The sequence below is a fragment of the Merops nubicus genome, unplaced genomic scaffold, assembly GCF_000691845.1.
Source record: "Merops nubicus isolate BGI_N331 unplaced genomic scaffold, ASM69184v1 scaffold1436, whole genome shotgun sequence".
Lineage (NCBI taxonomy): Eukaryota > Metazoa > Chordata > Aves > Coraciiformes > Meropidae > Merops > Merops nubicus.
This window is the reverse complement of record NW_008612763.1, coordinates 112,338-126,596: the sequence shown is the minus strand read 5'-3', so window position 1 is coordinate 126,596 and position 14,259 is coordinate 112,338. Positions and strand designations below refer to the sequence as shown.

The 14,259-nt window shown below is 45.9% G+C and overlaps 1 protein-coding gene across 1 annotated transcript in view; it reads left to right on the top strand.

The window, feature by feature from the left end:
• Window positions 1-1,481: 1,481 nt before the first annotated feature.
• ARPP21 (cAMP-regulated phosphoprotein, 21kDa) overlaps window positions 1,482-14,259 on the top strand; it is a gene marked incomplete at its 5' end in the record, with an annotated part of 59,671 nt that continues 46,893 nt past the window's right edge. Inside the window, 4 exons of the mRNA XM_008941636.1 lie at window positions 1,482-1,583; window positions 7,756-7,793; window positions 9,562-9,621; window positions 12,376-12,605. Coding sequence (XP_008939884.1) covers window positions 1,482-1,583; window positions 7,756-7,793; window positions 9,562-9,621; window positions 12,376-12,605 — 430 coding nt within the window. The remainder of the gene's footprint in view (window positions 1,584-7,755; window positions 7,794-9,561; window positions 9,622-12,375; window positions 12,606-14,259) is intronic.

Below are 14,259 nucleotides of genomic sequence, written 5' to 3'. Positions count from 1 at the left end.
GTGCCAGCTGGGGGCTGCGGGGAGGGCTCCGTTGGCCTCGCCTGACTCCGGCAGTCCCGCTCCCTCCAGCTCCCTCGGGCCCTTCCACCCTTCCAGAGCTGGATCCCAGTACGGACCGATGGGCAACCGACGTAGCCCAGAAAGGAGAGAGGCAAAAATTATACCTTAAACAAACACTGGTGAGGCCAAGGGTGATTTTCTAGTCTTGAAACCACCCTCAATTTTGACCAAACTCTCAGTTTCATCATTTAGTTCCCTCCTTCCTCCTGTGCCCTCGCCACCTTTTACTCTGTGTGTGAGCTGCTTGTTGTGCATGGACCGTGGCAGCCGTTCCCCCCTCCTCGTTGCCTGTGCCCCACCACCTCTTTGCCTGTGCCCCACCACCTTCCCCGAGGTGAGCCCCACGAGTAGGGGAGCTCCAGGGAAACCTGGGGCTTCGTGCTGCCTCTTGCAATCCAGCACGAGCTGGGTACGTGGAAGATATTAACAAAAAAACACCTTAAAAAGGAAACTAAAGGGTTCTGATGTTGAATTGCTTTTATGAGAATGTTCTCCCAGGTAAGGTGACAGCGTATGGTTCCTTTGCTTAGGTTGTATGTGTGGAGGGACCTGCCAGTGAGTCTCTCGCTGCTGCTCTCCATGTTTTCAGTTGAAGGAGTGATTATTTTTCTTCATTTCTTTTTTTTTTAACCCTTTCCCCCCCACCCCTTAACTGTCAGTTGTACGTAGCAGCCTTGCCAGTCACGCTGCATCCGAGTTGGCTTCCAAAGCAAACCCTGAGCATTTTCAGGGAGTAGTGAACGTGAGGATCAGCTGAAGGAAAGCAGCATGACCCATCTCAGCAGGTGCTGAGGTGCAGGGGGAGAAGGAGGCAGTGCTTGAAACCCAGTTGCCAGTGAAGCATTTCTTGCTGGGGAGCCTCTTCTCCTCTCCCCCCTCCCACAGCTCGGCCGTCTCCTGCCCTGCGGTTCACCAGCAGGCACAAAGAGCCTTTCTTTTCCCAGCCAAAACAAAGTCTGAGGCTTCCTTACGGCGTGAAAAAAGGGTTAAAACCGAATATTTGGGACATCTCCTTGTGCAGATAGACTGTGGGTTTCTCCTAGGGTTTGCAGCTGAGCTCTGGCAGCCTCGTTCCCCTCTTCTTCCTCGAGTCCGCAGGTACCTGCAGCCGTAGAGTTGAGGAGTCTTAGCAGTCGAGAGCAATGGCACTGAGTTTTGGGGTGAAAACACCCAATTTTAGGACAGTGGGGTCACCAGAGCTGTGCAGGAAGCCTCCTTCCAGCCACCAGCCCTAGGAACCCCCCCCTGTGCAGTGTCAAAGTGGCCCCAGCCTCAGCGGGTGCTTCCTGCAGGACCCCCCAACTCTGGTTTTCATGCTTGGTTTGTTTAAGTGAACATTTATTATTCTCAGCTGACAGTTACTTAATGGCAGTTTTTAACAGCTCAACTTATATAACCCTCCTGGTTTTCTTTCTGCTCAGCAAAACAGAATTCTTCCATTTAGAGATGACAGACGAAGTAAATCAATTGAAGAGAGAGAAGAGGAGTATCAGAGAGTGAGGGAGAGAATATTTGCACAAGATGTGAGTAGTTGTTTTCCTTGCCTCTTTAGTGCCATACCTTTGCCAGTGGTCAGTCTTGCCCCCCCTCCGACACCAACACCGCAGCTGGAATTTCCCTGTGGAGCTGGAGGAGACAGGGAAGGGAGCCAAGGAGCTTCAGAGGTGTGCAGGAGGTTGGCTTCTGGAGGAGGACGTGGTGAGAGTTGCAGGGAGGAGAGGAGAGCTCAGGCCCAGCGTGTTGTCTGGGGAGTGCTTGTCTTCCTTGGAATGTTCACGTGGTTGAGGTTTTCTTCTTTTTTTCCCCTTTGTGCCAACCAAAGAGCAGTGATTTAAATGGACACTCTCAATAATTCCACGTGGTTGTGTTATTTCCTATTCGTTTCCAATTTCCCAAGTGTCCTTCTGCAGAGTTTCCTCGTGGTTTTTGTTCCTTTGCACCAGTGCTGTGGCACTAAGGACAAAGAAAAGCCAAGGTTTTAATGTGGGAGTTGCACAGATTTCTTGAAACGACCCATTAAGGACCTGGATTTCTGCCATCAAAAGGACTCAGTCACATTGTTGGTGATTTTATTCTGAGAGGAATAAACTGAAATAAGCATTATATTTCCTGCCTTGACCAAAAAATCAGAGCTTGCACAACAAACTGAGGAGACGTTTGAATAGGAAACATCTGTGAGCAATAGTTCATGTTCCTGAAGAAAGAAGCAAAATCCTAATTTGCTATAAAACTGGAATGATGGGGTCCTAAAAGGAAAGAAAGGGGAAAAAAAAAGTCAGCATTTGATTGTTTTTATCTCAAAACCCAGTGGGAGCTCTGCTGCTTAGAGGACTATGGAAATAAACCCAATTAAAACTATTCCTGAAAATCATATTGGGCAGTGTCCTTTTAAATGAAAAATGTTCCTGTGTTGCAGGACTAGTACTATTAGTTGAGATATCCTTTTATTTTGGTTTAGCTTCAGAGTTGTGCACACCCAAGTTATTTTTCTTTAGCAGAATATGTTGTATAGTTTTGAGGTGTGTGTTGTCTCACCTGGGATGAGTAGTTTTGCTTTTTAATGAGTAGCTTGCCACATCTGAAAGGTTTTAGCCTTGCTTTTTCTTTCTTGACTGGGACCATTCCAGTAAAAGCAGAGGCCCTTTGGTTTGCATCTTGCTTTCAGGATGTGGGCCTAAATACTCTCATAGTATATATGGCAGAGCTACCGAGTTGTTCCAGGGCTGCAAAAACTTCTTTACAACCTGTTTGCTATGTGAGAGTTGCATTTTTCAGGCTTATTACTAAGGAGCTTGTGCAAAACCCAAAAAATCTGGGAGGGTTTTGCGTTCAGACTTCCCCTGTGGAAAGCTGTGGCCAGGACGTTGCCATTTTTCTCACCAGCAGCAGCTAGAAACTGCCGAGCTGGGGAAACAGAGGTGGCTGCAGAGATGGGCTGAACCTCACTCCACCATGTGCTGCTGTTTTTTTTTTCCCCTTCAGATGCTGGAGGTTTAAAGGCAGGCGAGCGGTGAGCGTTTAATGGCCCACGGCAGGAGGTGGTTGAGGTCCAGTTGGGTTGGCATCTCCACGTGGTGAGACCTCGGTGGCAGGCGTTGGAAACGGGTTGGGAGCCAGCCTTTGGAAAGACCAGCCAGGGTTTAGGTATCTCTCCCTCTCTCTCTCATATCCACTCGTTTGCCCTCTCTCTCTCTGCTGTTGCAGGTGTTGGTGAGCATGGTAGGGTGGTGGATTTCAGCAAGCCCTGCTGATAACTTTAGCAGGGTTCTGTCTCTTGGCTGAGCTTTTTTTGTTGAGTGGAGCACTCCTCGTGGATCTAAGATGCTTTTAGGGTGGTGTCGGTGGTCGTGGTGATGGACAAATGTCCTTTTTGGGTTTCAGTTTTAGGGAGGAGAGCAATGGCTTCCTGTTCTAGGTGGCCACTTCCTGCATGTAAGACTTAAAGCCCTTTGCAGTCATTTATTAATCCAGTTCTCCCCAGGTTTCTCTGAGGTAGGTACCCAAACCCTGTCATCCTGCCAGTGACAGACAGAGAGCCAGGGAGGGATTCACTGTGTGGTATTTTTATTATCTCTATTCTGTTTACACTGTTGTAGCCAAGCCTTTATCAGTGCCTTGCTTATGAACCTTAGCAAATGGATTAGAGATCCTTCACTTCTAATGAGGGTATGCATGAAGAGAGCTTGCATGAGAGGTCTCCAAAGGGCAGCCGTGAAGGTCAGGAGTACTGCTGTAACTCGTTGCACCTCACCCCCTCCCCTCTCTAACCATGCTTGAAGTACTCAAAATTCTTTGGATAAACCTACCAGCCCAAGAGCCAGAACTTGGAACAAAATTTAGGAGGAAAAGGCAGTCTGGTTACAGGGGCAAAAACCTTCTGTGCATGTTTCAAGTGCTGTGAACCATCTCCTAACCTGGACCCCACCTCCCAACCAACCTTGCTTGTCCTCCCTTTGATTTTGCAGCCAGATATCTTCATTTCCTAAGTGGGAAGGTTTGAACCAAATAAATATATTCATGAATAATGCCATCATTACCATAGTCCTCATGATGATTATTCTGATATTAGTCAGTTAAAATTACATTTTCTGGCAAGTTTTCCATCTGCCACGTCGGGGCTCATAAATTTTGACGAGGGGAGCTGGAGGTTTTAATGACTTCTGTCACGTGTAGAGTCATAGCAAGTGGCAGAGATTGAGAAGCATGTTAATGTGATGGCTTAATAAAAGGACTGGTGAAGAAATAAATAGTTAATAAACGTGATCCTTCCAGCTCACTGAAGTAGCAGCAACAACAGGCACCTCAAACTTTTCAGGCTGCTGACAGGAAAAAAACCTGCTGCGTGAGCTCTGTTGTGCTCAAAGCTGTTCTCAAGGTTGGTTTTCATTGGCAAAGGCTCCAACCTTCCTTTTAAAGCCTGTTTTTTTATTGGAAATTTCATTTCTTTACAGCAATTTTGAATTTTACAACCAAGTGCACTGGAGCAGAGGACCTGGAGTATCTGGGTCTTGTAAAGAGCTTTCTTGTTGGAGCTGCTTTAGTTGCTTTTAACAGGTTGAAAAGTAATTAAGAAAGACAAAGAATAATCTAAAAGATTTTTTTTAAAAGTCTGTGTTGTTCTTTCCCTGTTCATTCATTGAAATTGTAGATTTAACTGAGAATGGTCCAGTTTGGCTTCCAAGCATGCAGAAAATGGGTTCTAAAGACTAGCACTCCAATGATGTGGGGGAAATGTCATTGTTTGAGGTTAATGCAATCTCTAAAATGATGAGCCAGGATCACATAAGGACCATCCATTGTTTATAGATGTTTTCCTCTAATAATTGTTGTGTATTCACTAAAAAACACAGATATTTTATCACTTCCACAATGCTACAACTGCCCGTGGTATATGTGAAGTTTATTAAAGATACTACATGCTTTCTAATTTTTGTTGTTAATTGTCATGGCTCTTTTTTGACTCTATTCTGAAGAGCCAGATCCTTTAGAAAAATCAAATCATGATTTCTCTACTTCAGAAAACCCTGAGGATCTTTATCACTCTCTGATTAAAGAGTCCCAAAAGAAACACTTGAACATGTAGCTGCAGCCTGGCCTGGCCTTCCCCTAGGAAAAGATGAGGATGAAGAGGGTTTAAAATCAAGAAAAAACAAAACAAAGACACACCATGTGTTGGCTGCCACAAACCTGTAGGCACCAAAACTCCCATGCTGCTGAACAGAGCCTTGGTTTGTGGCTGCAGAACAAGCCCTCCACATTAGCTGGAAGCCTGAGATCTATCATAGCTTGTTAACTGATGTGCAAATGATGACCTGATGGGATCCACTGCAGGATATTGCTGCATGTTAATGGTTATCTGTGGTGGCTAATGTAATTAAAAACAAGCAGGACCCCTCAATATAGACCTAGTGCACTGGCAGAGCTGATGCACGTTTTCCAGTTGAGAATTTAAAAGGTTCTGGGAGGCTGGAGGAGTGAAATAAATGACAATGAGTCATGTGCAGGGCTCCAAGGAGGAGAACCTGTAGATAATCTTGCAGAACTTTCTTCCCTTTGTAGGCTGTTTTTCAATGTCTTTGAGAAATACACAAGAGCCAAGGGTTTTAAGAAGGTTTTTGACAACAGCTATGCTGTGAACTTCTTTCCTGGGGCTTTAAATGAAGCCTTATTGATGCTGCAAATCAGGGAAATGAATGCTGACCTTGGAGTGGCTAAATTGCTATCCAGAGCTTCTTAGCCATCTGATTTTTAATAATAAGAATAACTTAACCCCCAAAAAAGTGCCTGTTTTCTCTGCCTCTCAGCCTCATACCTGTACTGAAAAACAATTTCTAGGGGTGATGTGGCCTCGTGCCAGAATCATCAGCCTGGAAGACAAATTGAGTTGTTATGGGCTCTGTCTTTAAGTCCATAATGCAGTTGATGGTGGTTCCCATCAAGACAGTGAAAAAGGAGCAGACCTCTCCACTTCCTTGATAAAATACAAATCTCAGCTATTTATACTGCTTTATTTGAAAAACAAAAAAATTGAATAAAATTCAAAAATTCCAGACAGATACATGCCACCTTTGCTCTTGTAACTTTGTGGGCACACAGACCAGTACTCTGGTCTAAGTGAAGGGTTTTTTACTCATTTTAGAAGAGCAGGTTTGCTGTGGAACCTCAAAATGAAGACTCAGCCCCACAGTTGGGGCTGTACAAGCCCACAGGGTGGTTTCACTGTGCTCATAAGTAGTTAGACTATACTGAAGACTCCACAGCCCCATTTAATGCAACCTTGTCAGTGAGGTACATGAAATGAGAGAAGAGGTAGCTGCACAAAGGATCCCAGTGATTCTAGGTGGAATGGTTGATGCCTTCTCTCAACTGGTGGAGATGTGGTCCCTGGCAATGGAGAACTTGCTCCTGAATATCCTCAGGCTTTGTGCTAAGGAGAGATGCAGCCCAGAGCCTTAACTTGAGGAGGAGTGCAGGGTGGGAGCTCACCTGGGAAGCCCCCGGAGCTGTCAGATCTTCCCTGAGGTGGATGCTGGGTGGGCAAATGACAGCTTTGATGAGAAACCACCTTGCCTTCTCAGGGCTAAACTCCTTCCATGTGTAAACCCATGGTGAAAACTTTGCCCCTGCATCTGCTGGAGCACTGGGACCGAGCAGGGTGTCACTGGGGTGTTGGCCAAGGCTCTTTGAGTAGGTCATTAGCTCCCCCTCTGCAAAATCATCCCAAATTTGTTGATAGCCATTAAAATGTGACACAGCTAATGATGGGATTGAATTCTTCTCTGAGTCCTGTTGTTACAGAAGGAATGGGCATGATCTCTGGGGCCCTCCTCCTCCCTTTGCTGCCTTCTGTTTAAATTCAAGTCCTGACTCTCCTTTCTTCTCTACCTCATGGAGATCTAATCCAGTGACAGCTACGAGGCACTTTTGGAACATGAAATAGGAGGGAAATGGATAAAAAAAAATCAAAGAGAGAGAATTATTCATGGGAAATTGAGCACAGCTTCATCTCTCTGCATAAAAAATTAAGTAATGCCAAAAGAATGATGCCCTTGCCCATAGGATTTATTTCTTCTGAGCCCTTCACCTCTCTCAGGATCCGAGTCCTCCAGCAGAGAAGCATTTTGCAATAGGCTATTATTATCATTAATATTATTATTAAGACTGTTCTCAGCATTTTTATATCTCAATGTGGGTGTGGCTGTGGCTGTTCCCTCTCCAGCTGCAGAGTATTTCTGAAGCAGTGCAGTATCTTCTCTCTCCCTTTGAAGAACTTTGCCACTTCTGCATGCTTTCCTCCTGTTTGTCCTTCCTACCTGCAGCTCCGTGCTATTCCCCAGTCTCATTTTGAGGTGGTAGAGCAGATTGGTGGAAAAAAAACCAACCCTGATTTTCCTCTTTGGATTGCTGGTATTTTATCACATACCACCTTCTTCTGATCTCAGGGCTGAGAAGTTTCAGTTTGTGCCCAAACTGAGACCCCTCGTTGGCAATGTGTTGTAATGCATGGAATTGATTTTACTGGCCTTGACCTTTTTTTTTCTCCCCCCCTCCCCTTTGTCTCCTGCAAATGCAAATGATGCATGAATTGAAATCCCCTTAAGCCTGAGCAGGGGAGGTGATTCTAAACTCAAGGAAGGAATTGGAACAGCAGAGCATATCTAGAACGTCTGATACAATGCCTTTTTTATTTTTCAGTCAGTTTGCTCCCAGGAAAACCTTTTTGTGGAAAACAGGTAAAAAAAAAAATAGCTTGCTTTTTTTTTTTTGTGTTCAACTTAGCTGTTTCTTTTATTATTTTGCCTCTCTGTAGTTGTTTCTCCTCACGAGCCCATTTGTAACCCCTATTATCTGCAGTGGTTTTGTGCTTTGGAGGGGTGGGGGGGGAAGAGCTTGTCTTGCAGCATTGCTTCTGAGCAGAGAAGATGTTCCAGCTGCTTGCCCCAAGACCTTGAAAAAGCAGATTGTGGGAGGGAGGGAGGGGTGGGAAGCCCACCTGAGGTGTCATTTCAAATGCCCAATCTCTCTCTGGAGTGCCTGGAGAAGGTAACTTTCTTTGCTCTTGAAGCAGCACTCCAGGGGTGGCTGGATGATGGTAATTCTGAAGCTTTCTGGTGTGTATCCTGCTCTTCTGTGAGGCTGAGGAGCAGCACTTGTTGCTCCTGAAGGCTCCCAAGCCCCCAGATCTGCTTGACTGCTGCATTCCAGGAAAGAAATGGTGATATCTGAGCCAGCTGTTACTTTGCATTACTGTGTGATAGTTCTTTTTATCATAAAAAATCTACTTCAAGGGAAGAAGAAACTGTGGAAGATCTACAAAATATGAAGTATTAACTCCATAGCAGCTTAACTGTATTAAAAATCTTAGCAACTTTGCACCTTATGACAGATTAAAGGGTTTTTTAACCCAAACATTGGGGATTTCAGGGGTGAGTGTTTGAGCAGTGCCAGCCCAAGGCTCTCCTGTGCAGGTTTTAAAATGGTTTGCCATCCCCTTGAGGAATCTGTCACAGAATTTCTCTCTCTGTCCATCCTTACATCTGCCAGAGGCATTTATGGGTAAGGCTGCCCCCACAGAAAATTATTCCCCAGTAAGGATACAAACCAACTTTTCTGATGGACAGTCCCCTGAGTGGAATGAGGGAAGGCCCTCAGGAGGTCGTGGCCACCCTTGTGTCACCACCTCATCAGGATGTCTCCTCAGGTGCTGCTCCTGTCTCATGACACAGATTCTGTCTTAGCAGAGGACTTAGCAGTGTTGACTTGATGGTTGGACTTCAAAATCTTAAAGTTCTCTTCCAACCTAAAGGATTCTCTGATTCTATGACTATGGAGATAGGTTTTATCAAAATTGCAACAGAGGAACCTGAAAACCCAAAAGCAGATGCTCCCATAAACCTACTTTGCCCACTCTGGAGAGATTTGGACAACAAAAGTGACCTTTCATCTTCCCAAGTCAGCAGGGAAAGGGCTCAGAGCAGGGTGGGCTGGGGACCTTCATGGGATAATGTTGTTTTGCCATGTGGAAAGTTAGGTCCCAGTTTAAGTGCTTTGCTTTTCCTTTTCCTTTCCATCAGAGAATGTCTCTCTGAGCTGCAAGAGATTCCCCAGCAACTGAGCAAGTGCTTAAAATGATCCGTGCTGTATTTTGCTGGCTTGCATTTTTTTGTGTTATTAGGTGTTTTGATGAGTTTTCTTTTGGGTGTAGCTGAATGATTCCTTGGCTTCTGAGAATTACCTTGAATTCTGAGACTTTCCTCTCAGGAAATGTTCAATGGCCTTCAGCCTCCTTGGCTGGCATTTCTAATCTTCTGTTGAACCTACATTTAGGGGGTAGGGTGGGGGCTCAACGACACAGGTTTGCAGTTTTAGCCTTGATTTTTTTCAAACTCTGAAACCAGCACACGTTGGAAGATGTTGTTAGAAATTCAGGAGAGCTTTAGAGATCAGATCCATTTGAATCACCATGTCCATGTTGCCATAATCTCTCTTTTCATTTCTCAGTAGGCTGTTGGAAGACAGTAGCATATGCAACGATACCCACAAGAAAAGACAGCTCTTTAGGTTTGTATGACTTAATATTCATTTCCCCAAAATTCTCCCTGGGATTCCATCTGTGTCCTCACAGAGGGAGACTTGGATGGGTGGGGGTGCATCCTTTTTGGAAAGGGGCATGGAGGACAGTTCTTATCCCACTTTTTGGATGGGGAGGTCACAATGGGGCCTTTTGCTCTTTGGTTTTACTGCTCGTTGGTTCAGGATCCAGAGGGGGTTTCAAGCTGCCCAGCTTCTCAGACTGCCACAATTTGGGGGTGACTGTGATTGGTAGAAGTTAATTGTCTTCTAGTGTATACAACAGGAATGTTTCACAGACTGGTGCCCAGATTGACTTTTTTCTCCTTGATTTTTCCTTGATTTTTCTTTGATTTATTAAAAGCTGAAATAAAAGAACCATGAGGTGAAATCGATTGCTGCTTTAGATAAGGGAACTTCAATGTTTTGAAACTGTGAACTGTGTCTTCCAAACTCCAGTGCCTTCTGCCCAGAGAATGTTCAGGTGCATCCTGGATCCCAAATCCAGAGGGTCCCTGGGAATCAGTCCATATTTTCATGGAGAACTTTATCAGTTGTCACACTGGATCAGTGGCAGAGCCAGCCTGGTGGTGACATTGTTCCTCTGAGAGGTCCAGTTCAAATCAGAGTTACAGAATCATTTTGGTTGGAAGAGACCTTTAAGATGAGGAAGTCCAGCCATTAACCACTGCCAGGTCCCCACAGCACCACATCTCCACAGCCTGGAAACCCCTCCAGGGATGGGGACTCCACCACTGCCCTGGGCAGGCTCTTCCAGGGCTTGACAACCCTTCTGGGCAAGAGTTTTTCTTTCCTAATATCCAACCTACACCTCCCCTGGTGGAACTTGAGGCCGTGTCCTCTTGTCCTATCACTTCTTCTTTGGGAGAGCAGACTAAACCTCCACTTTGCTCCAACAAATCAACCAGAGCTGAGCATGCCAAGCTGCTTTTAAATCCATCAGCTGCCAGCAACCTTAAGGAGAGCAGGTAGAAGTAAGGCTGCTGGATAGCTAAGCAGCAGTGGGGTCATCACTAGATGTTTGGAGATGTAGCAGTGATGGTTTGTGTCACTTCAAACCGTGGAGGAGATGGTGAGACTGCACCAGCTAAGGAACATCTGGACCTGCATCCCATGGCCACAGGCAGGAAGACTTTTCTCCATGCTTTGGGCTAACCTGGGTGATCTGAGAGCCTCAGATTGGGCACAGAGGAGCAAGGAGGCATCTTACAGATGCTCTTAGTAACTCATTCCTGTTTGGGGGACAAAAAGGGATTTTGTGGAACTCAAAGCCACAAACTTCTTGTTTGTCTCTTTTCCTCAAGGATATACCAAGAGAATTGTTAATTTTTAAGGACAAGAATGCAAAAGAGTCTGAAAATTATGTACTTTGTTTTGTTCCTTTCCAATGAAATCTTAAGGACAATTTCTTTTTAAAATCTCCCCTTTTTTTTTTTATGTTGTTGCTTCTGTGCTGTTTCCCTCCATGCTTTCCCTGTGTCTGGGTCTTTTTTTTTTTCCTTTCCAATGAAATCTTAAGGACAATTTCTTTTTAAATCTTATGTTGTTGCTTCTGTGCTGTTTCTCTCCATGCTTTCCCTGTGTCTGGGTCTAAGAAAAGTCAAGTTAATAATGCTGATCACATCTGTGAGAGGCTCTGAACCCAGGCAAGGAACACTCCAGCCTAATCCTGGCTCTGCCACGCTGCTCCTGCACATCCTGAGTGGCACAGCTCAGCAAGTCCTCCAAATAAAAACCAAAAACCAGGAGCCGTGGTCACAAGGAGAAAGGGAACCCAAAAAAAGAACCCCAAATGAAAAAATAGAGCCCCATCCTTTTGATTTCTAGAAAGAGCTTTGAGCCTGCAAGGTATTAGAAGGCAAGAGGGGTGGAAAATGTCTTCTAGAAGGCTTCCAAAAGCCAGTGGTCTTAGCAGCAGTTGGGATGAGGGTCGTGGTGCCCTGAGCTGTGGTGGCCATGCTGGTTTGCTCATTTTAGCAGCACACTGTAAGCAGTTCACCATAAATAAGCCCCATTCTCCTCCAAATTCTGCTCACAGCTCGCTGTGCTCTTACTCACAGCACACTGGGTGCTCTGCAGCTGTTCAAGGACAGTTTCTACCCAGGGATTTTTTTGCAATTATTGCAAAATTTTGGCACTTTTCAAATTATGGCCATTTTTTGTAAATTGTTGTATGCAGAGGGGAAAAAAAAATATACTTAGAGACCCAAGTGGTGGGTCTGCAAGTGGAGCATTAGCACTGAAGAGTTTGGGGTCACCCAGGAGGACACAGGTTAAGGGGAAAGGCTTTGGATGACTTCACAGAGCAGATGGTAAGAGGGGATGAGGTGGAACAGGAATGAGGAGGATGGATGTGAAGACCAAGGTAGAGGGCAGGTGAAGTTTAGTGAGCCAAACATTCCGGGTGGTGGACAAGCAAAGGGAGAAGTTGAGAAGGGTTTGCTGAGGGAAGAGACCAGTCAAGAGGCAAGAGAAACTCTCCATGAGCCCCATCTGGTGAAGTCCTCTTAGGACATGTGTGAGGAGGGAGCTGTGGTCAGTGCTGAGCATGGAGAAAGCTACAGCAGTGGTGACCTCCTCAAGGCAGACGAGTTTTTGGGTCAACCCCCCTCAATTTCAGGCACGCTTTTGGAAACACAGAGCATCTCCTTGTTCTTTCAGCGTGCCCAAAGAGTCCAAGGTGGTGTTGTCTGTGTGTTAACGTTGGTTTGGTGGTGTCCCCAGGGGGAACAGGGACAGCGTGGGGAAGGCGTCTGGCAGCCGGCAGAGCAGCACGGAGAACGACCTCAAGTGGACAGACCACCAGAGGCCATGGAGCAGCACAGACTCAGACAGCTCCCACAGGAACCTGAAGCCAGCCATCACCAAGACAGCCAGTTTTGGTGGGATAACTGTCCTGACAAGAGGAGATAGCTCATCCAGTAACAGAAGTACCGGCAAACTGTCCAAAACAGGTAGCTAGTACTGATTTGGGGTCACAACCCTTCTGCTTGGCCACTGGGAAATGGCTCTGCTGGCACCTCCCAGAGCTTGACACACCATGGTTTGGGTTGGAAGGGACCTTCTGGTGATCTTCAGAGGTCATCCAGTCCAGCCCCCACAGTTGGGCTAGGTGGTGAATGAGATGAGCAGTTGTATCCAAGAACCTTTTGTTGTCCTTGCTAAGGTGTAGACCATCTGCAGCTTGGAGTGCAGCATCTCCCTGGCTGCTGGCAGATGGGGCAGTGTGCTGTGGTGGGAAGAGAAGTGCTGGATTCACAGAGGTCCCACAAGATCTCCATTTTTTTTTGCTTAGTTTTTATGAAACGAAGGCACCATTTAAGGAGATGCTGAACCTGGTGGGAATTCTGCATTTCTTTGCATTAACTTCATGGGGACATGACCCTAGGAGTCTAGATCTAAGTCATGTCAAGCCCTGCCATTCAACTACTCCATTATTTTTTTGTGTAAAAGTGCCTAATAAATCATGAGCTCATCAGATGATTCCATCAGTTTGGTTCATCTGATGAATATAGTACAGGACAAGTGGTAATCAATACTCAGCACTTAGTGCTCTCTCAGCTTCAGAGTGCTTTATGGACAGTCATTAAACCCAGTTTATCAAATCAGAGCTGGTCAGATTTCACTCCTCTTCCCAAAGCTCTCTGGAAGCCTTTGCTCTGATTCAGGATGCTGGGGGATGGAGTTTTGAGCTTTAGGTTGAGAAAACCTTTAGCTTGGTGACTACATTCTGAACCTGAAGATCTTGAACATGATTTAAAATATTATAAACTCAAAGAAGCATTTTGGTGGGAAAAGAACTTTAAGAGCAAGTGCAACCATTAACTCAACCAAGTTACCACTAACCCATGTCCCTCAGCACCACATCTCCATGGCTTTTAAATCCCTCCATGGATGGAGACTCCACCACTGCCCTGGGCAGCCTGGTCCAGGGCTTCACAGCCCTTTCAGGGAAGACATTGAAGTGCTGGGGTTTAAACTGCTGACCTTGAATGAGGGTTGATGTCCACAACCAGGCAAGAAAGACCTTCCTGATTGGTTTTCACCCAGGGTCTGGCCAGCCTTGGGTGGGAACTGATGAGGAGATGACCACCAGGTGCCCCCACCTTCAGCATTAACATCAGGTGTCCCACCTCCAAGTTAACAGCATAAAAGCTGGCTCTGCCTGAAGAGGTTTTGGGGAGCTTCCCTATGTAGTAGACATATTATGTGGGATCTCCAGTTACTGGAAGGGTCCCCAAACTGCCTCCTGTAGGCAGCAGTGGTGGGACATGAGCACAGCTGGGAGCAGAGGAAGGATGGCATCGTTCTTTGGCCACACAGTTGGAGTTGGACTGATCCCCTGGGTCAGTTCTTCCCTGCCTCCAGTGCTGTAAATGAATTTAGAAGCCTTTGCATTCCACCAGTGGTTGGCCACCTTGGATCCTTGGCATATGATTGAAGACCAGAGGGTCTTCAAATATGGCTGGTGTGGTGCTTTTTGATGATAAAAACCATTCTTATTGGGACAAGTGGTCTGCAAAAGAGACATTTTCCCTACTATCCAACCTAAACCTCCCCTGGTGGAACTTGCGGCCATTTCCTCTTGTCCTATGGCGTGTTCCTCGG